The sequence below is a fragment of the Zalophus californianus genome, chromosome 10 (assembly GCF_009762305.2).
Source record: "Zalophus californianus isolate mZalCal1 chromosome 10, mZalCal1.pri.v2, whole genome shotgun sequence".
Lineage (NCBI taxonomy): Eukaryota > Metazoa > Chordata > Mammalia > Carnivora > Otariidae > Zalophus > Zalophus californianus.
Window position 1 is genome coordinate 25,301,609 of NC_045604.1, and position 24,485 is coordinate 25,326,093.

The following is a 24,485-nucleotide window of genomic DNA, read 5'->3' on the forward strand; positions in this document are numbered from 1 at the left end:
TTCTTTTCCTTTTTAAAAAAATGGTGCTGGGGTGCCTGGGTGGCTCAGTCGTTAGGCGTCTCCCTTCGGCTCAGGTCATGATCCCAGGGTCCTGGGTTCGAGCCCCACATCCAGCCCACATCCAGCCCTGCATCGGGCTCCCTGCTCAGCGGGAAGCCTGCTTCCCCCTCTCCCACTCCCCCTGCTTGTGTTCCCTCTCTAGCTGTCTCTCTCTCTCTCTGTCAAATAAATAAATAAAATCTTTTTTTTTTAAATGGTGTTTATTGAGTCTTTCTATTTACAAAAGCAATCTGGGATCCATATAGGAAACACGGAGATACAGAAGTTTCCCTAGTGTTCACCCCCAGATCAAAATCACCCTTCCCAATTATAGAAAACCAGTGTTCACCTTTTGGTTATTTATTTATTTATTTTTAGAAGATTTTATTTATTTATTTGACAGAGAGAGACACAGCAAGAGAGGGAACACAAGCAGGGGGAGAGGGAGGGAGAGAGGGAGAAGCAGGCTTCCCGTGGAACAGGGAGCCCGATGCGGGGCTCAATCCCAGGACCCTGGGATCATGACCTGAGCCGAAGGCAGCCGCTTAATGACTGAGCCACCCAGGTGCCCCTTATTTATGTTTTTTAAGTAAGCTCTGTGCCTATTGTGGGGCTTGAACTCATGACCCAGAGATCAAGAGTCACATGCTATATCAACTGAGCCAGCCAAGCATCCCTGGTTATTATTTTTTTTAATCATTTCTTCTGCATAGACATATACTTACAGTTTTTGCTTATTTGTTTGTTTGTTTTCAAGTAGGCTCCAGCCCAACATGGGGCTTGAACTCACGACCCTGAGATTAAGAGTCCTCATACTCGGGGCGCCTGGGTGGCTCAGATGGTTAAGCGTCTGCCTTCGGCTCGGGTCATGATCCCAGGGTCCTGGGATCGAGCCCCACATCGGGCTCCTGGCTCAGTGGGGAGCCTGCTTCTCCCTCTCCCTCTGCCTCTCTCCCTGCTCATGCTCGCTCTCTCTCTGTCTCTGTATCTCTGTGTCTCAAATGAATAAATAAAATCTTAAAAAAAAAAAAAGAGTCCTCATACTCTACCACCCCAATATATACTTAATTTTTAAAAACTTTTACTTTGGAATAATTTTATATTTACAAAAAAGTTGCAAAGATAATACAGAGTTCCCGTATAACCTTCAACTAGTTTCCTCTGACGTTAATGTAACCACAGTACAATGATCTAAACTGAGAAATTAATACGGGTGGAGAACTATTTACTAAAGTGCAGATTTTATTCAGATTCTGCCAGTTTTTCCACTAATGTCCCTTTTCTAGCCCAAGATCCAATCCAAGATGCCATATTGCATTAGTATATACCTAAGTTTTTAAAAAAATGTATATCCCACTGTGCATGCTATTTTGTAGTCAGCTATTTTCATTGGTAATATATCATCAGTGTTTCCCTGTCAATTAAAATTCTTCTACAGGGAGGGGTGCCGGGGTGGCTCAGATGGTTGAGCGTCTGCCTTCGGCTCAGGTCCTGATCCCAGGGTCCTGGGATCGAGTCCCGCATCAGGGTCCCTGCTCCTTGGGAGCCTGCTTCTCCCTCTGCTTCTCTCTCTCTCTCCCTCTCTCTCTCTCCTCCTGTGTCTCTCATGAATAAATAAATAAAATCTTAAAAAAAAAAATTCTTCTACAGGGGGATGCCTGGCTGGCTCAGTCGGTAGAGTATATGACTCTTGGTCTCTAGTCTATGGATTATGAGTTCGAGCCCCACATTAGGTGTGGAGATTCCCTAAAAATAAAATCTTTGGCGGAGTCTGGTTGATTTAGTCAGTTAAGCATCTGCCTTCAGCTCAGGTCATGATGTTAGGGTCCTGGGATCAAGCACCCCCTCCCCATCTGGTTCCCTGCTCCGTGGGGAGCCTGCTTCTCCCTCTGCCCCTGGCCCCACTTGTGCTCTCTCTCAAATAAATAAATAGAATCTTTAAAAAAAAGATTCTATTTATTTATTTGAGAGAGAGAATGAAATAGAGAGAGAGAGCATGAGAGGGGGGAGGGTCCGAGGGAGAAGCAGACTCACTGCTGAGCAGGGAGCCCGACGCGGGACTCGATCCCGGGACTCCAGGATCATGACCTGAGCCGAAGGCAGTCGCTTAACCAACTGAGCCACCCAGGCGCCCTTAAATAAAATCTTTAAATAAAATAAAATAAAATAAAATAAAATAAAATCCGTCTATGTTATCACCATTCTTAATGGTGGCATAATGTTCCACTATAGGGATTTGCCATAAATTGCTTAGCCAATGGCTTATTATTCTGCCATTTAAATTGTTTCTAGTTTTTCACGGTTATGAAGAACGATGAGATGAACACCTTGTACATACTTCTGACAACTGTATCACCGATTATTTTGCCACAAGGGAAATCCCATAGATGGAATTACTGTGTCCAGGGGACACATTCCTCCCCCCTCCTGGTCCACAACCCGGATTCGGCCCTGCTGGTGGCCTTTACGCTTAAACAGACTGCTCACCCCTCATCCTTAGGCAAGCAGGGGAAGAAGCAAAGAGGCCTTTAAGGGGCCACAGTCATTGGAGGGTGGAGATGGCAGGACGAGATGGAACATCAAGGGGAGCCAGATCCTTCATGCCTTCTCAGCCTTCTTCCAGGCTAACCAGCCCCAGTTGGGTATCTTATCTCTGTAGAAAGAGGATGATGCTTGTTCTGAGCCCAGGAATAATGGGAAGGGGCTGTGGGTGGGGGCTGGAGCAGAAGCTGCTAATGCATTTTTGCCAGCATCTTTGGTTTCTCCAATATCCAGCCAGACTATTAGCTGTTCCCCAAGGATGGCCTTGCTCCTCACGTCATCCCCCATTTCCTATAAATGGGAAGTGGCTAGGGAGTAGCCTGTGTGCGTGCGTGTGGTGGGGGGGCAGGGAGGAAGGAAAGGGACATGGTGGTTTTCCTACAGTAGACTTAAAGGGGAACTGAGGCTTAGAGAAGGGGCCACTTGTGCAAAAGGACCCAGCAATGTGAGAAGTAGTATAGTTGTCAGGACTTTCTCTAAGACTCTGAAGTCACTGGTGAGCCTCTGCCTTGTTTCTGGAGCTTAGAGACAATGGGTAGGTGTGGAGTCGTCATTGGACTATGGGATTGCCTCAGTCTCTTTATCCGAAAACGGTACTGGCGTCTTGAGCTGTCATAAGGAAGGAGTGAGCTAAGACATGGACGGCATGTAGAAAGTGCCTGGCACCATCAAAAATAGTTAATTATTATTATCGTGACATGAGGTTACACCAGCAGAAAGGGGAGGAGGGCGCATCTTCAGTGCAGAGGGCTCAGTGGTGCCCTGTGCCGGGTGGGCAGGCCCTGGAGAGGGCTTCTACCTGGCTTGGTAAAGAAGGGTCACCTGCACTTACTTACTAAGGGGGCCACTGCTGGATAGGGTCCAGGACCTCATACCACATTGTCTGCTCACTGCCCTGAGCCCTCCTCTCACTTTCCCAGGTCACAAGGCATAAGGCGTGTCGGCTCCTGGCTTAAAGTCAAGGGGGCAGAGAGGGCTTGCTACTCCTCTGGGGCAGGACGGACAAGTCCCTCCTGCTCCCAGAGCTCTTTCCCCAAGCCTGGAAAATACCATCGTCCACTCTCTCCTGTTCTGTAATTTTCCAGCTGACCTGAGATTCCCTCTGACTCCTGCCCTCTTTTCTGGAGCGGGGGGGACACCAGCTCAGGGACCCAGGACTCTACCCTAGTCTCCCTGCTGGCCACAACGTGGATATGCCAAAGGCTTGGGAAAGCCATTGGGGTGCTAAGAGGGTCACCTGTTGGAGGAGTGAGTGCTGAGAGTTTCGAAGTGAAACTTGTTTTGTGATTCAGAAAGTTCTTGACTTTGCTCCCTCCTGCACCTTAACCCCCCCAGCCGGGGGGGCCACCCCCAGGGGCTCCATTGCTCCTGTCGGCCTTCTCTGCTCCCCTCTCTTCTTGGCCTCCCAGCTCCCGTGCCCTTAGAGATGCCCTCGCCAACTCCTTACAGAGGCCCAGGATATGGAAGGGGCTTGCTTCCCATCACACCTGGTTGGTGACAGGGCCAGCACTGGGTCCCAGGGACTCAGTGCCCAGTCCAGGGCTACAGCCAACGAGGTCCTCCCCTTCAAAGGCATCTTCCTGTGATGCTGTGATAGTCAAGTCAAGAACCCACATAGTGGGATTTCTCTCCACCCCAATAAAACCCCATGAAGGAAAAAAGACACAGCCGGGCCTCCAGTTCTCTGATCTCCCACCTGCATTGTTCCACTCCTGTCAAAGGCATTCTGGAAGCACGGTATCTGTTGGGACCTCGCTCAGCAGCTGACAAAAGGAACATTTTACTGGCAGCGCACCACTCCCTCTTCCCCATACACATCCTTCAGGGGACAACAAATTGAAATTCGGCTTTTAGCTTCAGACAGAGGGACTGAGTTCGCTATAAGGAAGCTCTTTCTGTTTCAGAGGGTAGCAAACGGGAGGAAGAGTGACTGGGGGAGAGCGTGCCCTCTCCTTTCCAAGGGCTGGTCCTGGCTGGGGGCGGGGGGTGCAGTTCAGCCCCGGGACAGGCGGACGGCCAGAACAGCACGTGCGGGTAATGGTCGCAGACTGGCTCCGGGGAAGGGAGGTGCCCCGCGGAGCAGCTTTTACCTAAATGTTTTGGTGGCGAGCGGCGAGGGGGCGGTGCACGGCCCTAGGTAATGACAGGGCAGTCGGGGAGCCACGCGGGGGCTGCCCGTCTCGGTGGCTGCTACAAAGACCTCTCCGAGACCGCCCGCTTTTTTTCCCCCGGGGACCAGCCCCACCCCTCCCCAGCCCTCGCGCACCCCCCACCCCCGACCCGCCTCGCCCCGCCCCCTCCCGCAGCCCCAGCGCGCATGCTCTCTCCCCCCGCCGAGCAACCTGGAGATTTAAAAGCGGCCGGCTGGCGCGCGTTGGGAGGAGGCGGGGTGGGGGTGGGACGAGCTCGCACACGCCGGCCCCGGGTGACAGCCGCACGCCTCGGCCAGGTAGGCGCGCGCCCCCTCCTCTCTCCGGGGAGGGGGCCCCCGGCGCGGGGGAGGGAGCGGCGCCGCGCGGCCGAGCTCCGCGGGGTGGCGTGTTCTGCGCCCCGCGAGACTCTCGGGGGAGGTGGCGGGCCCCGGGCGCGCCCCCCTGTCCTGCCTCTTGGTCCCCGCGGAGCGGGGCTTTCTTCCGCGGAGGGCGGGCTGGGCTGGAGCGCCGGGTCCCCCCGCTGTCCGGCGCCGGGCGGCGGGTGGGCGGGGAGCGGGCCCTCCCGGGAGCCCCGGGCCGGGCAGACGGCGGGCGGACCGGCCGCTCGCTCCCGTTGCAGCTTCAGCGTCAGAGTTTTCTTTGGAAAGTTGCATTTATTTTCTTCCCTTGTCTCGGCTTCACCGGAAAGGGACGGGATGAGTCACCGCGGCGCGCACAGTCCGGGACTGGGGAGCCGGGAAAGGGGCCGGCGGCCGGGATGCCGCGGGGTCCCCGGGCTCGGGCCAGCTTGCTTGGGCTGGAGTGCGGGGTTACGGAGGGAGGGAGAGGTGACCGAGCGCTCTCAGCCTTAGTCTTGGGGCCGGGCTCTGGGCAGAGTTGAGGCTGGAGTATGAAGGTGTGTGGGTTCCTCTGCCCCCCTGCCCTGCCGCCTCGGTCATCCTTCGGGGGCGGGGGAGAAAAGGAGAGGCCCTTTTCTCCGCGCCTCCCGTGGCCCTCAGGTAGGGACGGTGACAATGCAGAGATCAGCAAACAGGTGTGATGAGATGGTACCTGGGCATCCGCTATGGCTTCTCAGGGCTCTGGGCTTAGGCAGCCGCATGGCCTGCTGCAGAAGCTCCCCGGGTACCTGCAGCGTTTCTCCGGAGTGAGAGCCAGTCCTTCCCATAGTCTCCTGTTCCCCTCAAGCGCAGGAACGCCCCCGTGACTTGCTTTTGCCCTTGACCTCTGAATCAGCTTCCATCTTCCTCACAGACACTCTTGACTTGCTCAGCTTTTCCTCCTCCCCCCGGGCTACTCCTGCCACCCTGCTTTCTCCTTTCTCCAGGGGCCAGAGTTGGGGCTAGGGAGGGGTTTGGCACGGGGGGTACCTGGTGAGGACTTGCCCTTCAGCTGTTACACAGACCTGATCCCAGTGGAGCGGACACTAAGAATAGCCCAGCTGCTGTTTTGCTGCCCTGCAGCCTGCAGCCCGGCAAAGCCTGTGCGCCGGGGCCCAGAGCCACCCTTATTGGGCTCCTGGAAGCCTTGCTCAGGGTTGGGGGTGAGGCCCTGGGAGGCCTCTGGCTGCCTTTCTTGATGCACCTAGCAGATCTCCTTTCAGAACAAGATAGCCTTGGCGTGGGGCTCACCTGCCCAAGGCTTGGGGAACGGACTGGCACGAGGGGCTAGGGAGGGGAGAGCCCAGGAGGGACAGGCTGGAAAGGAAGCCTGGGGAAATGCACGGAGCAGCTTCTCCTAGGGAGGGAGTGCTCCGGTATTTGAGGTCACAGGCCCTTCTGTTGGATGGGTCCCATCCCCTCATTCCTCCCTTATCTCCTCCCCCCAGGCCTGTCATGGAGCCAGGACTCTGTTTTTCTAAAAGTGCTCAGAAAAATGGAGCTTGAGTCAGCAGGATGAGCCTGAAGAGAAAAATACAGCTGTGGCTGAATGTACAGCTGTGGACATACAGGCCCCAATTAGAGTATGTGTGTGGGGTGTGTGAGGGGAAGTTTCGCTGTGTACTCATGCAGGGTGTGGTGAACTCCCCGGTCCCTCCTGGCTCTCGGGTTATCCCGGAGGAGGCGGGGGAGGAGGAACTGCTCCGTGACTCTTGGTGGCCCACCCAGGTCCTTCCAGGCTACCAAGTGGTGGCGGGATGGTGTGGCGTCCCCTCTCTCAGCCTGGGCAGGGCTCTTGGAGGAACAAGGCAGAAGGGTGGGGATGGTCTGAGGATTCGGAAGGTGAGATTAAGTACTATCATTTGGACCATTAGAGCCCGACAACACAACATTACGGGTAAGGACCTAGATGGTCAGAAAGACAGGCTTTCTATCTTGGTGGTTCTACCAGCCGTGGAATGTTGGACAAGTTACTTAGTGTCCGTCTTCAAAGCCTCCGTACCCCTGGCCGCACAGTGGAGCTGATAATAATAATGATAATACGTTATAGCTCTTTTTTTAAAAATTAATTTATTTATTTAGGTAAGCTCTACACCCAATTTGGGGCTCAAACTCAGGACCCCGAGATCAAGAGTTGCGTGCTCTTCCGACTGAACCAGGCAGGAGCCCCGTAGCTCTTTTTGTTTCTTAAATAGCTGATTGTATGTGTAATATGTAAAATATGAAAAATGTAGAGCTTTATTAAATCATGCATACAGAGCCCTGGACTTTGTGCCTTAGGTAATAAGTGGTCAATAAACGTTAGCTAGTACTTACTGTGTCTATCACCCAAGACCGAATGGACAGCAGCCGCTAGCCTGGGACTCTGTGCTTGGGTTCTGCTCTTGTTTCTTTGGGAGCAAGGTCTCCCGGACCTTGGGGAATCCGCATGACTAGTGAATAGACTGGCCTCCAGCACCCAGGTGCCCAAATTTCAACCCCATTTCCTCTTGCACAAGTTATCTCACTTCTCTGTGCTTCACCCTCCTCCACTGTCAGATGGGGATAACAGTACCCACCTCACCGTATTGTGAGGATTAAAGGAGCTGATGCAGGTGAAGCTCAAGCACAGCAGGGGGGTGTAAAAAGAGCCTGATCAATGTCAGCAGCTGTTATTTGGTGACAATGGAGGCAATCTCTTTGGTTTATGCTTAGAAACCACAGAGTTTCTGAGCCGGGGAATTAGACCATATATAACTATATGTAAACTGTGAATGACCTACTTGCTGTTGAACTTGTGGTCTAGTGCAAAGAAGACACCAGAACTGGACATCCTGGTCTCTCCTCCCTCAATACTGTGTGTCACTTGTTTTTTAATTAGTCCAGAAACCCCTGCCCTGCCTGTCTCCTCAAGGTGGAAGAGAATACCAGGAGGTAATAGAGGTGAATATGTATCTTAAAAGATTAAGAGCCTTCTATGCAGAAAGGTTATTTGCTGATTTTTAGGGAAACTATATGAGGAGGAGGGGGCATACTGAAGTCGGGGTTCTGCTCTGTCTCCCCCCGCCACCCCTCCGTCCCAGCCCTTGGGCTGCATTGCTTTCTGATAGCCAGAAGAAAAACCCGGCCTGGCTTTCTTTGAATAGTCAGAGGCCCTGTTTGCTGGACAGCAAGGACAGAGGCTGGACCAGTTGGTACCAGGCCCAGCGTCTCGAATGCTGATGCCACTTGACTCCCAGCATTAGAGCTAGAGTGTGGAGCTTTGTCTAGTGTATTAAGTGTCCCTGCTGACCGGGGGAGTGGGGGCTGACCGAGCCATCACGGGATGGTCCTGATATCTGGCCAGAACTTCCTATTTAATCCCTTTTCCTACTATGAGGTCTGTGTTTCCTCCTCCATGGGAGGAAGTCCAGTTTTGCCACTGACCCTGAATGACTTGTAGGGCTTCTTGCCTCTTATATCAGAGACGGGCCTGCCTCACCTGTTGGCCGTGGTGTCTGAGTCTGTAAAATGGAGAGGATGATATTTTCACCTTGCAAGGTTGCAATGAAGATTACATGAGATAGGCGTGTTTTGCGAAGTGCCTGCACAGGCCAGGTGCTCAATGCATGGTTGTTCCCTTCTTTGTTAATTCTGGAGACCACTCTCTCTGGGAAGCTGGGATGAGCCAGCAAGAAAGGGGTTGGAGACCAGCCCCTGGTCCCCTGGACCCTCAGTCACCAATTTCAGGCCAGACCCCAATGCCCAGCCGGATAGTTGCCCTCAGGAGCAGCCAGCCAGAGACAAGTCCCTCCTTCCCGAATGCTCTTTGTTATGTCTCACCCCAACCTCTAATCTCGGGTGTCCTTTGAGCTAGCACGAATAGTTTCCGAGCTGGAACCACACAGCCCATCCCTAGGGATGTGACAATCTAGTTTCCCACTTCTGGCTCCTGGTGCTGGAAAGAGCTGAGCACCCAGTTACCTCGAGTGTGGCCCTGCCTGGATCTCTGGCAGGCTGGTCACGTTGCATCAGACCGAATCCTGATTCAGCCTCACTTGGAAAGTCTTCTGTTGAGCACTCCCCCTCTAGGTCCTGGATGGGGACCGTGGTCCTTGCTTTCCGGGAGCTGAAGGGCCAGTGGGGCAGCGGGTGGGGAAGGAGGCCAGAAGGACCACTGGCAGTATGCAACCCTGAGGGCTGCCTGTTGAGCGCAGCAAGATTTGGAGGAAAGAGGGGATCCTTTTTTTTTTTTTTTTTAAGATTGTATCTATTTGTTTATTTGACAGAGAGAGAGAGAGCACAAGGAGGGGGAGCGGTAGGCAGGAGAGGGAGAAGCAGGCTCCCCAGTGAGCCAGGAGCTGGATGCAAGGCTTGAGACCTGAGCCAAAGGCAGATGCCGAACCGACTGAGCCACCCACGCGTCCCTGAAAGAGGGGATCCTTGACGGCTTGGGTTCTAGGGAGCCCTAGAGGAGATACGGGACTTGAGCTGAACACGGGTCAGGTGAATGATGAGGAGGCATCCGGAGGAAGTAACTGGAGCATGGCAATACTTGGGAAGGAAAATCAGGCCCAGTGCTGATAAATACCCCCATCTTGGGGCCAGATCTGAGATCGAAACTCATTGCCATGATTTTGGGTCTGGTGTTCTTTCCACCATGCCTCACCGGGGAGGGGCCAAAAGGAGAGGTAGTTATGTGTAGAAGTGCCAGGCTCCAGTGGCTGTGCTTTGCAGATATTTGCCCTTTTCTGCATAGTTCCGACCTCAAGGTTCCGCAACATGGCTTCTTCCGTCAGGAAGCCCTGGGAGAGCTGGTCATGCCCTACACCTTAGGCCCCCAACTCTGGGTACTTATGTCTTAGCACTGCCAAGGGGGGGGGGGTGCAGGCATTATCTCCACATCCCCAGCACCTTCATGGTGGGCTTGCCCGCAGCTGGATCTCAGCGAGTGTTGGATGGGTGGGTGAGTGAGTGAGTGAGCGAGTTAGTTTTAGAGCTCTTTGACATTCCTTTGGGGGAGCTTAGGTTGCGTGCACTGAGGCATACTTCCTCCAAGGGTGGGCAAACTGGACTCTTTAATAAGAGTCCTTTTTGGAACCCCCTTGCACCCTGCTCACTACTCAGTGACTGGGGTTTTGCGAACACATTTCCATAGGGCTGGCTCTGGCCCAGAGCCCTCTGATGATAAATAGGACTGGTCACAGACCTTAGGATATCAGGGCTGAAAGCGCCCGAGAGACCATTGAATTCGAGACCTTAGAGGTGGGACATCGCAGAGCTAGGGCCAGCATCCTGCTCCTATTCCCAGCCCGGGGTTCTGCTCATCAGTAGGTCTGTCCAGACCCTCCATCCCCTGCCTCTTTTCTGTGTGCTTGCACCTCCTAAGGGAGGCCAGTCTGCAGGAAGGGGGCAAGGGTTGGCTGTGCAGGATGGGGAGAGCTGCCCAGTCTAGCTGACTGGCAAAGTTCAAATTCACTAGGAGGTTGTTCAGGTTTCACTTCACAGGGGCCGTAGGAACTGAGAAGGCAGCAGGGGGAGAGAACTTCCCAGCAGCCTGGAGGCTGTGCCAAGCTCCCCATTCTCTTCCCCACCCTGGGGACCAAGGGGTTTCTTGGTACCGCTACCCCCCTTTGTAGAGAACCATTTATTGTGGCCCAAGTAGAGAAAGAATTTACCAATTTCTGCCCGGAAATTGGAGTCCAGCTCTGGAAGGGAGTAGGGAAGAGGGCAACTCTGCCCCCAGATGTCTCGGTTACTTGGCTCAGTTTCAGGCGGCCACTAACCCCTGGCACTCTGTTGTACTGCAGCAGTGTGTTGGCAGGTGGAGGATGGGGTACGTGCACCTGGGGAGCCCCTCTCCACCTGGTTCCCGGGGGCCTCTCTATCACAGAAGGCTATGAAACTCCCCTCCCCAGTGCCATGTGGCCTTGGCAGTGAGCAGTTAGTAGGCACCTGTCCAGGGAGAGCACCGTACCTGAGGCTGGGGCAGGGATTGGGGTGGGGGGGGCGGGTGCGTGTGAGATCAGTTAGCTGTGCGGTTGTAAAGGACCTTAGACGGTATGTAGACTAGTTCTCATTTTACACGTGTGAGTCCGTGGTAGGGGTGTGTGTGTGTGTGTGTGTGTGTGTGTGTGTGTGTGTGTGTGTGTGTAAAATGGCTTGTCCAGGCTCTACAACAGCAAAAGTCACTGGAACTGGACTACACTGTCCTGGTTCCCAGTTCAGAGCACTTGGCAGCATTTTCGAATGGTTGGAATTGGAGAGAGAGGTATGTCAGGTATCCACATGCCAGACGCTTTCTGGACAGTTAGCGGGTGTACGCCCCTGTGATTCCTGTCCCTGGGGGTGGGACCCACCCTTGTCTCAGAACCGTGGGAGGTAGATTCTACCCTCCACTGGGTGCCTCAGTCACTGGGCAGGTCCCCGCAGTGACCTCTCCTCACCTGTTGGGGCCAGCACCTGGGGAAGCATTTACATTCCTGGCATTCCTCTTGCCTCCGGGCGCGGGGGGCGGCGGGTGGGGGGGGGGTGGCGAGAGCCCCGGTGTGGGCAGCCCGAGGGTATGGGGAATGCTACCGGAGAAGAAAGGCCACTAGCCGCCCCCCTCTGATGTCTGCTGCTGCTGTTTGGGATGGAGAGAGCCCTCTGCCAGGTTTCTGGGCTGGGGAGGGGTTGCCAGGAACTTGTGCGAGCTGTTTCCAGGGGGTGGATCGTATTCATTTCTGTGTCCTAGCCAGGCAAATGGGTGTACTCGTGGTACCTGCCTCATGCGGGGTCGGGAGGGCCCCTACCCAGGTCACCTGAGTGGGGGAGTTGGCACGCGCAGACCCGGATCAGGCTGCCACCACCAGGGGCACCCTGCCGAACCCGCCAGGGTTCAGAGGCTGGCGGCCCCTGGGGTAGAAGAGAGCTCCAGGGTGAAGAGGGTACTTGGTTCGGAGGGCACTTGGTCAAGGCGACCCAGTGTGACCTTAGGTCGCCACTGTTCTCAGAAAGGAAGTCTGACTGGGAGGTCACCGCCCGGAGTCAGATGTGTGTCGCTATGGGATTGCCAGGTGACCCCTTGGGAAGGTGCTTCACCTCCACTTCGGCTGGCCAGGACTGACCGGCCAAGGTGAGGGTCAGGCCAGCCCCAGAACTCCTGTCACTGGATTGCAGAGGGGAGGGAGAAGAGAGTGGGCTCCCGGGGACTGCCCGCCCCATCCTTTCCCCTGCCCTTCCCCCAACCTCTTCACATTTGCTTCCTTTCAGAAGCTGGGCTGGAGCTCAGACAGGGCAACAAAAGCAACTTTCCTCCAAGCCACTGCCACCTGTTGGGTTTTCACACATTGGGGGTGAGTGGGGGGAGGGAGCCATTGCCCCTTTCCCAGTGTCTGCAGTGTGCCCCCTCTGCCCCCCCAGGGCCTGGGATTCTCTGTGCTGCCCGAAGTGACAGGGCTCAGGAGCCGGAGGGGGTGGGGGCCCTGCGGCAGCTGGAAGGGGAATTGAGTGGGAAGAGGCCGGTGCTGGCGGCCGGGAGAGAGTTTGATGGATTACTCTGCAGGCCCAGAGGTTTCTCCCTAATCCCCCTTTGTGTCGGGGCCTGCAGCCCCCTCACTCTCTCTGACAAGCTGCTAAGCAGAAGGCTTCCAGTCCAAGTGAAGAAAAGGCAGCGCAGCAGGGCCAACTCCAAATCCCTGGCCTCTGGGCCCCGGGGGAGGCAGGAGCTAGGGAGCGAGTCTGGGGTGGGAGCGGGGGTGGGGTCCTCCTCCCCTCTGTCCAGCCCTCTTCTTTCTGACAGTTCCCTTGAGGTGGAGAGGTTGCATTCTGAGCAGAGTGTTCAGGTGTCTGGGGGAGCCCTGCAAAGCGTGGGTCTGGGGTATTTCTGCAGATCACTGCCTTTTTTATAGCGTGGCGTGGGGGGAGAGCAGACCCCGAGAATCAAAGACTGAACGTGGGCAGGAAGGCACAAACCCAGCGCAGTCTCCTCCTGTGCGCGTCCCCCCGCCCCCCCCCCCAGCTGCCCAGGTCCCCGACCGGGGGCTGTAATGGGAGCAACTGCCTCACAAGGATGCTCCTTCTCGGGTCTCCTGGCTGGCCAGCACTGCCTCTTTGTGGGGCGCCCCTGGGCCCCACGAGGGCAGAGCTCATTTCGGGAGTGCAGTGTGCTAGGTTTTACCGCATAAGGCCAAGGACATTGGTCCCCTAGGACTGAGGCAAGGGGTCGGGTCACAGGGATGCGGGCCTGGTGAGCCCCCAGCCCTCTTCCCTGCCCCCAACCTGGAGGGCCTGGGGAGAGCTCAACGTGGCACGAGATCCTAGGATCCAGTCCGGTGTGGAGGAATGGGGGTCCCCCGCCTTCCTGCCGTGTGGTAGCCTCCACCTGGGGGTTTCTCCTCACTCGCCCTTCCGGCAGGCAGCCTCCCGTGGGGTGTGTGTTGGGGAGCTTGGCCAAGACTGACCCCACCCCCTTTCTGCAGCTGAGTCATTATTCCTGGAGGGAGCCTACCCCACCCTGTTTCCTTCTCTGCGGGAGGGGCCGCCTGGGGGCTGTGAAGGGTAGAGGAGCGTGTGAGAAAGCCGGGCCGGCTTTGTGAGTGTGGAGGGAGGACGCAGGGTCGCCGAGCTGCAGGGGTCAGGGTGGGGGCCGCGGCGTTTGATGTGCCTGGGCGGGGTGGGGGGACGCCGGCCCGCATAAAGAGCGCATAGAATTGCTGCCTGACACTGGCCCGCGGCGGGGCTGCCCCCGGCCCGGGTGCCTCCGGCCTCTGTCTGTCAGCGGAGGGAATCCGCTCCCCCCAGCTCCACCTCGGGCGTGAGGGTGGCAGGCGCCCCTTTGAAAGCCCTCAAAGGCCTCTTTATGCATCCCTCTGACCCTCCCTTCCCGTAGGGAGCTACCCGAAGTGGGCTCTCGCCTTTCCTCCAACCTCCTTCACTCGCTCTTTTGAATTCTGGAGAAAGCTCAGGCCAAGTTTGTTCTTGCTGCTCCGTTTCATTGCCCCGTGCTCGCCTGTGGCCTAACCCAATGTGGGGCATCCCTGCCCGAGGGGCTGTGCGGTCCCCTCACCACCTTTGAACCTTTAGGAGTTGCCCCCTCGGGGGGTCTGGCCAGGATTTCCCGAGTGGGGGTGGGGATGGGGGTCCCTTCGGTCTTTCCCATGTCTTCCACCACCCACCCCCACCCCCATGCTGCTTTCAGCCATGCATTCTTTGGGTAAACATTTCCCAGGCCCCTTGTGCGCGGGTGGGCGCTGGAGGGCTGGGAGGGTTGCCCACGGGGCTCCTGCTCTCGGGAGCTGGGCTAGCTGACTGGGCCCAGTGTGCTTGGGTTCTGCTCCTCAGAGGTGAGGAAAGATGGCCTGGGGCAGAGCTCCATGGAGGTTCCTGGAGGTCTTGGGTTTCTTCCAGGCTTCTTGCTGTCCCGTCATTGGAGGACAGGTACTTGGAACTTGAGAGGGACTTGTCCTCCCCAAGGCTGCTGTCCTTGCGGGAGGTCAGGCCACACTCACTGCCCTTTCGGTACCTCCACTTCCCTCCTCTTCCCGTCCCCCCCCCACCACCCGGTGAGCCCCTGGAGGCTGGCTCTTCGGGTTGATCTTCTGTTTGCCAGACAGGCCCAGTGCTCTGGGAGCAGCGGGACGGGAAGATTTGAGTCAGAAGCACCTCTGACAGCGGAGGGTACTGGGGAGACTTGAGCTCGGTTGGCTGCATCCCTGAGGAAGACAAGGGAGTGCCCCCAAATGGGTGCCGGCAGTCATCCGTCACTTAGAAGCTTTGGTGGGCAGCGTGCCCCCAAGCTGCAGGCGGGAGTGGTGGCCACAAAGGGGTGTGCAATCACTTGCTCCCCCACCCCTCCGGGCCTGGGCACCGGGCAGGGCGTGGGCTTCTGTAATCGCGCCCCAGAGGGATGGCGGGTGGCCGGTTAGCACTGTGGACGTCCTTTGTGGTGCCTTCCCCCTTGAGGACCCCAGAGTGGGGATGTCGTGGGTGAGACTGGGGCTCTGGGGAAGGTCTGGGAGCGGGGGACTTCCTTAGGCAGTTCTGGGCTGGGAAGAATCCACTCTAGGGGTGGCAAGAGGGCCCTGGACCTGGTGGCACAGAAGTCAAAAGAGGGAAGACGGGCTTAGCAACCTGAGAAGAGAGGGGTGCCTAGCTGGCCTTGGAGCCTGCCCACCTCCTTCCCAACTCCTTTCTGTGAATTCTTCACCTGGCCCAGCCCCCAGTTACCTGGTGCCGCAGCGGGGGAGGAGGGGGAGGAGACCGGGGAGGAGGCCGGGGACGGCGGGGGAGAGAGAGGCAGCTAATGGGCTATCTGGACTGAAGGAGGATGAAGGGAAATTCCTCTCTTCACCCCCTTTCGTCTTGTCTCTCTCTCATGGGCTAAGGAGGGTGTCCTGCCTCTTCCTGGGAGCAAGGGGCTGGGCTAGGGAAGGGAAGGAGGCGGGGGGGGGGGGGGGTGGTGATTACTGTTTTGCTGCAGAGCTGCAATTCACTTGAAACCACAGGGAGCAACAAGAGCTTGGGAATGTGGGCAGGTTGTGGGTGAGTCTGGGGCTGACAGTCTGTTTGCTCAGGGAGGACCTGGTCGCTTTAGCCACAGCAGGTGAGTGTCTAGGGCCTTCCCACACTGAGGGTGGGGAGTAGAATGGGCTGGAAGCCTTTTGACCCAGAACACCTCCCTCCAGGCTGGAGAGTACCCCCATCTTGGTCTGTGTGCAGGCTCCTGCCTTCCTTGTGGGGGATGCTGTGGCAGGGGAGGGGCTTGGCTCAGAGATTGACGTGTGGCCCCCTCCCAGCCCCTTTAGGGACCCCGTGGGTCAGTATTTTACACTCCTCCCCATGCCACCCCCATAGGTGTCCATGCACTTTCCCAAAGTGGATGGTCTGGGTCTGAGCAGAACTTTGGGGAGGAGGCTGCTGGTTGCCCAGCCTTCCTTTCTGGTCTGCCAGCTGCAAAGGCTTGGAAAGTGGTTATGGGACAAACACATCTTACCCTGGATTGGTGGCCATCTGATTTTTCTGTGGCCTGTTTCAGAGACACCTACCACATGCTTTGTAGCACACAAGGCCCTGGGAGGCTGAGGGTTATTTGAAAAGAAGTTGAAGTGGCCCATGATGAGATGCTGAGATTGGAGGGGAGTGAAGGAGGGCTGAGGGGTGCCCCAGGTGCCGGGTGGGGGAGGGGCCAGGGGCGGGGGCCCTCTGGGTCGTGGACCATGCCCTTGAGCAGTGCCCTTCCACGCATTTATGGGCATGAATGGGTGAGGCCAGGGAAGGCAGTCTAGACTCCGGCCAGGAGTGGCATGAAGCTCTGTCCTCACGTCTTTGGGATGAATGACAAGTTAGGGGGCTCTTGCCTTTTCTCACGAAGGCCCACCTTCTATACTCCTCGTGGCTGACGTGATTTTCCCTCTTTTGTGGTCAGTCCAAAACAGAGCAAACTGCGTTGGGTCCTGTGGTCAGGAAGCAAGACCTGGATGCCGATTGCCTGGGAGTGGGGGGCACAGGGTGGGGGCTCCCCCAGTGGGATCTCTCTGCACAGGAGGCAGGCCTAGCAGGGAGGGCCGCCGGGACTTCTCTGCTGAGAATGGAGCCGTTTGGGGAGCAGAGAAAGGCGGCTGGGAAAGTGGTGGGGCCTCCTGCCAGCCCTGGGTCACCGGGGTCATTACGGTTGCCACCAGCTGGTGCCGTTTTGTGCCCCTGTGAGGCGGGCACCTGGGAACAGGCCCCACTGTGCCATGACAGTTGGGCAGTACACGTGGGAATGTTTCTTCCCCACGAACGTTGAGCGCGGAGAGAAACTCCAGGGAGAGGTTTGCAGGCCGAGGTTCCTCCAGGCAAGCCCTCTTTAAGTGGTTTCAGTGACAGGTTAAAACCCAACCCAACAAACCACAGCCTGCCCGCCCTACCGTACCCTTGTCCCCATCCTTGGGGGCTCGGGTTATGGTGGCTGGGGTTACGGTGCAATGGGGCTTGTGGCCAGGCAGCGCTGCATAGGAAGTGCTACTCATAACAAAGGGGAATTGAACAGCCCAGCTTTGGGATGTGGAGAGAGAAAGCAAACACACCAGGCCTGGCAGAGGGTCTCCAGGGGCACCTTGATAACAGGGCCTGGGGAACTGGGAATTCAGTTGGTTTGATTTTTTTTTTTTTTTTCTTTTTTCCCTACCAGCAGGCAAGGGCAATGGCAAAGATATTCCAAAACAGAGAAAAACGGACATCTGTTTGGCCCTGGAGTGTGCTGAGGTTTAGAAATCATATTTACCTTATTAGTTATGTCAGCCTTAGGCTAATATTAACATGCATTTCCTGATTGGCAGTAGGAGGTGGCACGGCCACACCGTCGTCAGCCTGGGAGTGAACAGCGTTCAGAGAACTCAGAGCAAATCCTGGAGGCCCGGTTGCCAGGATTTCACAGGCTGGGTTTGATTGTCCCTGTCCTTCCAGGATCCGAGTGATGAGCTATGTCCCCACCGAGGCACCCGGCGGCCACCGGCGTTTAGCACGGGCTGAGGAGCCCGACCTGCACGGAAGGCTGGCAGACATGGGCTCCTGGCCGAGGCCGGGGCAGTTGGTGGCAGCAAGGAGGAGAGGCCTGGGCGTCTGGAGCAGGGCTGAGCCTCGGCAGCTGTGGAGCGTGTGAAGCCCACCATGGCCCAGAGGCTGTGGGCCGGCCGCCTGCTGCGGCATCGGAAAGCCCAGCTCCTGCTGGTCAACCTGCTGACCTTCGGCCTAGAGGTGTGCCTGGCCGCCGGCATCACCTATGTGCCGCCTTTGCTGCTGGAAGTGGGGGTCGAGGAGAAGTTCATGACCATGGTGCTAGGTGAGTCACCACATCCTCCTTCCCTCCTGCTCCAGAGCCATGACACCCAGGAGGTAGGAAGACAGTGCCTCTGCCCAAAGCGGGAGAGGGGGCTGCCTGCTCTTCCGGAGCCCGTGGAGCTGGCGGGTGGGCACTGCTGGGCGGAGGGGGTGCGGTGGGCTGGGGCGGGGCGGGGGGGGCCCAACCGGAAAAGAACACAGGGACAGTCCGTGGTCACCTCCATACCCCAGACCCCTACCCAATGCCGGGCGCATGGGAGACACTGCTCTTCACCTTTGTCCGGCCCATTCTAATTTCTGTCTGTTACTCGTTTAATCCTTGCAACAGCCTTTGGGGTCCCCCGTTTCACAGAAGAGGTCATGGAGGCCGATAAGCGGTTGGGTGACTCAGCCAGGCTGGAGGGCTAGCTACTGATTACTAGGATCGGGGTCTCCCAGCCAGGGCTCTTTCTTACCCCTAGGGCCTGGGGTGGGCCCCTGACTGCAGGTGTGTTCTACAAAAGCCACAGAAGGCAAGTGGTCACCCTGGGGTGGCTCCCAGGATCACAGGTTCTGGGGTCGGACTGCCTGTTAAAACTCCGCCTCTTGCCCCCCACCCCCACCTGGGTGCCTGTGCTCAAGGCTCACTTACCAGTTGTTCAGTGCATCAGTTTGCCCATCTTAAGATGGGGCGTTAGTGATCCTAGCTGCGAGGACTAAACTAGAGTCTGTGACATACCCTGCGCTGTTTCCAGCACGGAGGGGGGTCCTGCATGTGATTAGGATCTTGGTCATTTCTGTCCTTGTCCAGGAGCTTGGTCCCCCTTCCCCACGGCCCCTCTGGCTCATACGACATGTCCTTCCTGCAGGCATCGGTCCAGTGCTGGGCCTCGTCTCGGTCCCACTCCTAGGCTCGGCCAGTGACCACTGGCGTGGGCGCTATGGTCGCCGGAGGCCCTTCATCTGGGCCCTGTCCCTGGGCGTCCTGCTGAGCCTCTTCCTCATCCCGAGGGCTGGCTGGCTGGCGGGGCTGCTATGCCCGGACACCAGGCCCCTGGAGCTGGCCTTGCTGATCCTGGGGGTGGGGCTGCTGGACTTCTGCGGCCAGGTTTGCTTCACCCCGCTGGAGGCCCTGCTCTCTGACCTCTTCCGGGACCCAGACCACTGTCGCCAGGCCTTCTCTGTCTATGCCTTCATGATCAGCCTCGGGGGCTGCCTGGGCTACCTCCTGCCTGCCATCGACTGGGACGCCAGTGCCCTGGCCCCCTACCTAGGCACCCAGGAGGAGTGCCTCTTTGGCCTGCTCACCCTCATCTTCCTCACCTGTGTGGCGGCCACACTGTTTGTGGCCGAGGAGGCAGCGCTGGGTCCGGCCGAGGTGGCGGAAGGGCTGGCGGTCCCCTCGGGGCCACACTGTTGGCCGTGCCACACCCGCCTGGCTTTCCGGAACCTGGGCGCCCTGTTTCCGCGGCTGCACCAGCTCTGTTGCCGTGTGCCTCGCACCCTGCGCAGACTCTTCATGGCCGAGCTGTGCAGCTGGATGGCATTCATGACCTTCACGCTGTTCTACACGGACTTTGTAGGCGAGGGGCTGTACCAGGGTGTGCCCCGGGCCGAGCCGGGCACCGAGGCCCGGAGACACTATGATGAAGGTAAGGCCTCAGCAGCCTGGGAGGGGGGGCGGGGGGGGCCCCCGCTGTGAGAGATTCCCCTCCCCACCGCCCCCCAGGGAACGGCCCGCCGTCTGTGCAGTCTGTGCAGTCTGTGCAGTCTGTGCAGTCTGTGCAGTCTGTGCCGGCCCGTAGCTGTGCGTCTGGGTTCCCGATTTCCGTCAGGACAGTGGGCCCCGTCTGTGCACGCGGCCCCCACGGTGCAGGGCAGCGCGGCTTGCGGTCTCCACAGCACCTCGGGCCGCAGAGAGGTTTGCTCAGAGTCATTGCCCCCATTTGCCAGAAGAAAAGGCTAAGCTTAGTTAAGGAACAGAGGCAGTAGGGCAGTCAAGGCCGGGTCTCCGGTCCGCCTGGCCCCAACTTCAGTGTGCCCTCTGCACCCCCTGTTGACTCGCCACATTCCCAGGCCAGACCTTCAGCTCAGGCAGTCCCGAGCTCTGTCCTGGGGCCCACGGCAGAGCTGTCTCGGTGTTCCCTCGCACCCTCTTAGAGAGCCGAGCCCTAGGCCAGGCCTCCCCAAAACAACCGATAGAGGCTTTGGCCGCATCGTCTAAGGGCAGTGGAAGAACCTCGGCTCGGGCTGCCGCAGCCGGGTGGGGATGATGCGGGCGAGCAGGTCTGGTTCACACAGCGAGGCTTGGACGGCAGGTGCCCGCAGTTCTGAGCCCTCCCCGGTTGTATTGGGCCTCTTCCTGCTCCAGGGCTGACTTCCTCCTCTACCCCACCCCGCAGGGGTCCGGATGGGCAGCCTGGGGCTGTTCCTGCAATGCGCCATCTCCCTGCTCTTCTCTCTGGTCATGGACCGGCTGGTGCAGCGATTCGGCACCCGGGCCGTCTATCTGGCCAGCGTGGTGGCCTTCCCTGTTGCTGCTGGCACCATGTGCCTGTCGCGCAGTGTGGCCGTGGTGACCGCGTCGGCCGCCCTCACCGGCTTCACCTTCTCCGCCCTGCAGATCCTGCCCTACACGCTAGCCTCCCTCTACCACCGCGAGAAGCAGGTACTCACATTGGCCACTGGGTGGAGCGGGGGTGGAGGGGAGACGGAGGAGCCCTGAATGGATCGGTGTCGGGCCAGAGACGTGCGGGAGAAGTCATTCTTTGATCCGAGAGGAAGCGCATGTAGCCCAGGGCCAGAGACGTGGGCTGCAGAAGGAAGGTGTAGATTAGATTCTGGGAATGACTTCCTGGTGTCAGGACTATAAAGCACTTGAGTGGATGATTGCAGGAAATGCTAAATCCTTCTTTGGGAATCCTGAAGAATCAGGCTAGCGGAAGCCCTCAGTCTGGGCTGGGTGGTTCTAGGCAGAGGCGTGGGGTGGGGAGGGGATGGGGGGTGGGGCTGGGCCTGATGACCTCTGGGGCACCTGGCTTCAGCAGCCGGTGAGTGGGGGTGGTCTGGTGTTGGCAAGGGCTCTCTTTATTCAGGGAGGGGCATTGTGACCGACCCCTGTGCTGCTTTGTTCTCCAAGGTGGGGAAGGCTCCTCACTACCCCTTCTCTTTCTGGTTTATCTTCTTTTTCTGCCTAATTCTCTCTTTTCTTTTCCTGCCTCACACCTTTGCCTCCGTCCCCTTCCCCCGCCCCCACGGCGGATCTCTGAGCCTGACGCGCCTGACACCGCTCGCCTGGCCACTGTAAGTTGGGGGCCTCCTTCCTGCTTGGCCCCACACCAGCCAGCCCCTCTGGGGGCCCCGTTCTGTGGGCAGCCTCCTGACCAAAGCTGTGTAGTCACCTTTGTGCCCTTCACTGGCCTCAGTGAGCTACAGCCCTGGGTCCAGAGCTCTGCCCAGAGGGTAAGAGGTTGGAGTGTCCTGAGGGAGGAGACGCAGGCCTGCCTCCATAGAGCTTCCAGACCATAGGGAGGATGTGGTGGCCCCTTGGAGGGCATGAGTGAGGTAGCAGAGAAATAGCTAGCTAGGAGGGTGGGTAACTGAATAGGTAGCTGCAGGGGTGGGGGGGTGTGGAGGGAGGGGCCGGGGTTTTGGTTGGGGTAGCCTGGTCTCTGAGGCCCCTGTCAGCACACTGATAACCTTCATCAGCCTCCATTCTGCTGCTGCCCGGCTGGGGGCTTGGGGGCTGGTGTCCAGAGGCCAGGCTTGGGCATACCCACTCGCTCCGGGGAACATGGCCGGGCGGGTCCTCCCCTCGGACTGCGGAGCGTGTCTAGCCCTAGGGGCCTCTTGACGGGGTGGCAGGCAGGGAGGACAGGGCCTGGGAGGCCCACTGGTGGCACACTTGGCCCCGTACACGGTCTGTACTTGCCTTGCCTACTTCTGGCCGCACCAAGAGCTGTAGGCTTCCCTTTTGAGCCCCGCCACGGGTGCCAGCTCTAGCGCAGCCAACTCGAGAGCCCTTCCACGTGGGGCACTAGCAGGCACAGGGACAGTGGGGGATGAATTCTGGCCCTGTCCTTAAATAGGGCGTTCTGGGCAGGGGCAGGCTACCCTGATCTAAGGCACATAGTGAGTAGGAAGCAAGAAGGGCTTCAACATTAGCACAGCTAGGCTAAAGGAGTCTGGAAGATTCTTCTTGCTCCTCTCTTCCTCCAGGCTGAGTCCTCTGGGCCTTCCCTGCCCTCATTCTGGGGCCATGGACCGACCTCACAGCAGGGGCCTGGGACCTCAGTGGGAGCAGAGCCTCTCTCTGTGAGGCTGAGGCGGCTATCCCAGGGCGAAGTGGTGGTGGTGCGGGGTGGGGGCAGGAAGCAGGAGGGTTAAGAGAGCCTGTGTGGGGGTTTGGGCCATCAGGGGCCCCACCTTTGGATTTTGTTCCTCTGTTCTTACACACCTCTCTTCTCAGCTGTCTTCATTCTGTCTTTTTCCTTTACCTTGGGGTTCTGTTCTCTTCCTGACCTGCAGTCCGAGTTTGTCTGCCACTTACTGGTTCCAGGAGAGGCTAGAGGACACCTAGACTTCTGAATTCAGATCTGTCCCCTCCCCACCCCCTGCCCCTGCGGAGAGTCCTAACTAGACCCAGACCAAGGAGGGTCTGCTTGGTTTTCTGACCTGCTGCACAGTTGTCATGAAGGCCGGTTGCCTGGTTTCTTCCAGCCCCTGGCGTGAATGCCAGGGTCTGTTCTCAGAGCTGGGGCTGATTCCTGCCTCTCCTTGTCTCCCCCTCCCAGGTTTTCCTGCCCAAATACCGAGGAGATGCCGGGAGTAGTGCCAGTGAGGACAGCCTGATGCCCGGCTTTGCACCGGGCCCCAAGACCGGATCTCCCTTCCCCAATGGACACATGGGTGCTGGAGGGAGCGGCCTCCTCCCTTCTCCACCTGTGCTCTGTGGGGCCTCCGCCTGTGACGTCTCCATGCGTGTGGTGGTGGGCGAGCCGCCTGAGGCCCAGGTCATTCCGGGCCGGGGCATCTGCCTGGACCTAGCCATCCTGGACAGTGCCTTCCTGCTGTCCCAGGTGGCCCCGTCCCTGTTTATGGGCTCCATCGTTCAGCTCAGCCAGTCTGTCACTGCCTACATGGTGTCGGCCGCGGGCCTTGGTTTGGTGGCCATTTATTTTGCTACACAGGTGGTATTTGATAAGAGCGACTTAGCCAAATACTCGGTGTAGAATCCTTCCGGCCCACCGAGGCAGGGGCTGCCTCCTGGGGTCGCAGGCCCTCCCCCATCCCCTCTCTGGATCCGGATCCGGCGCCTCCGAGCCTTCCAGTTTCTGTTGCTGCCAACGTGGTGTGGCTCTCTGCTGCCACCCCGTGGTGGTGAGGTGCAGAGCTGCGCAGGTCGGGGCCTGGGGCCTCTCTCTCTCTCTCTCTCTCTCTCTCTCTCCCTCTCCCCCCCTCTCCAGTCTTCAGGGCTGGCTGACTGGTGGTCCAGACTTCAGTCTGGACTTCTACAGGGAGGCCCGAAGGGTAGGGCATTTCATTAGCTCCATGCACTGGAATGCAGGACTCTGCAGGGGGATTACCCAGGCAGGGTTAACAGCTAGTGTCCTGGTCAAGACATAGCCAGAGAAGGGATTTGGAGAGCTGAGTAACCTCAACCATCTGGTCTCTGACCTCCAAGCCCCCTTATGCTATAGATTCCTTCCATGTTGCTCTTGCATGGAAGTTTCTAGTGTGAAACTCCTCCGCAGGATTTGAGAATATGAAAGTTATTTGTGGGTAAGAGTCCGGTGGGGAGAGAGGAAGCCGCCTGGCTGCATAGCACTGCCTTTCTCCCATCCCCCCACAACTACGTTTTATCAGGACATGGCTTGTTGGCCCCTGTGTTGCCATCATAGGGACACAGGCCTTTAAATATTTAACTTATTTATTTAACTAAGTAGAGGGGAATCAATTCCCAGCTCTGCCATCTCGGTGTCTAAGAGGTGAGATCCCCTGTGGGTCCTGGGAGATGGCTGGTTTATTGGGCTGAGCAGTGCCAGAATCGTCTTCCCTTGGGTGATTGGTCTGGCCCCAAAACTACCTAACCCAGGAGCTTGGAAGCTCTGCTTACCCAGCTGATATCCCAAATCCTGTTACCCAAGGCCGGGGCGGGGGTGGCGGCGGGGGGGGGAGCTGGGGGTAAGTGGAGGGTGGGGCTCCAGGTCTCAGCAGCCTCCCTAACCTCCCTAGCCTCCCCTCCTCTCTTCACCCAGCCTGCCCCCCACCTCCACTCCCCTCTGCTCTCTCTAGGGCTGGGCTGATGAAGGAGCTGCCCACCCCCCACCTTTCCCCACTGGCTCCACAGCCCTCTCCCTGGGGCTGTTGCAGGACCAGAAAGAAGCACGGAGTGTGGCTCCTCGAGCTTTTATCCGTCTCTGCCCCCAGGGCATACCTGTGCTTGGGGAATCTCGCACAGAAACTCAGGAGTACCCCCTGCCTGGGCTAAGGAAGTCTTATCTCTGGGGGGTTTAAGTGCCGTTTGCAATAATGTTATGTCTTATTTATTTAGTGGAGTAAATATTTTATACTGTATGTGAGCAATCAGAGTATAATGTTTATGGTGATGAAATTAAAGGCTTCTTATATGTTT

General features: G+C 57.7%; 1 protein-coding gene across 4 annotated transcripts; it reads left to right on the forward strand.

Annotated features, from left to right (window-relative positions):
• Positions 1 to 4,915: 4,915 nt before the first annotated feature.
• On the forward strand, positions 4,916 to 24,485 carry SLC45A3 (solute carrier family 45 member 3). 4 transcript variants are annotated; one of them, XM_027613410.2, is made up of 6 exons: positions 4,994 to 5,029; positions 12,323 to 12,405; positions 17,498 to 17,873; positions 18,721 to 19,503; positions 20,254 to 20,519; positions 22,645 to 23,082. In XM_027613410.2, the coding sequence occupies exons 3-6, from the start codon at positions 17,702 to 17,704 to the stop codon at positions 23,080 to 23,082; spliced, it is 1,659 nt and encodes a 552-aa protein (XP_027469211.1). In that variant the 5' UTR covers positions 4,994 to 5,029; positions 12,323 to 12,405; positions 17,498 to 17,701. The 4 variants fall into 4 exon arrangements, with proteins under 4 accessions (XP_027469209.1, XP_027469211.1, XP_027469210.1 ...); XM_027613409.2 differs by lacking the exon at positions 4,994 to 5,029 and adding an exon at positions 11,603 to 12,185; XM_027613408.2 differs by lacking the exon at positions 12,323 to 12,405 and having other exon boundaries at positions 4,916 to 5,029.

What these genes read in the sequence shown, in the direction of transcription:
- SLC45A3 (XM_027613408.2), top strand. Translation starts at nt 17,702, where the DNA reads ATGGCCCAGAGGCTGTGGGCCGGCCGCCTGCTGCGGCATCGGAAAGCC. An exon ending in CCGGAGACACTATGATGAAG is followed by an intron (nt 19,504 to 20,253) that starts GTAAGGCCTCAG and finishes CCCACCCCGCAG; the next exon opens with GGGTCCGGATGGGCAGCCTG. An exon ending in TCTACCACCGCGAGAAGCAG is followed by an intron (nt 20,520 to 22,644) that starts GTACTCACATTG and finishes TCCCCCTCCCAG; the next exon opens with GTTTTCCTGCCCAAATACCG.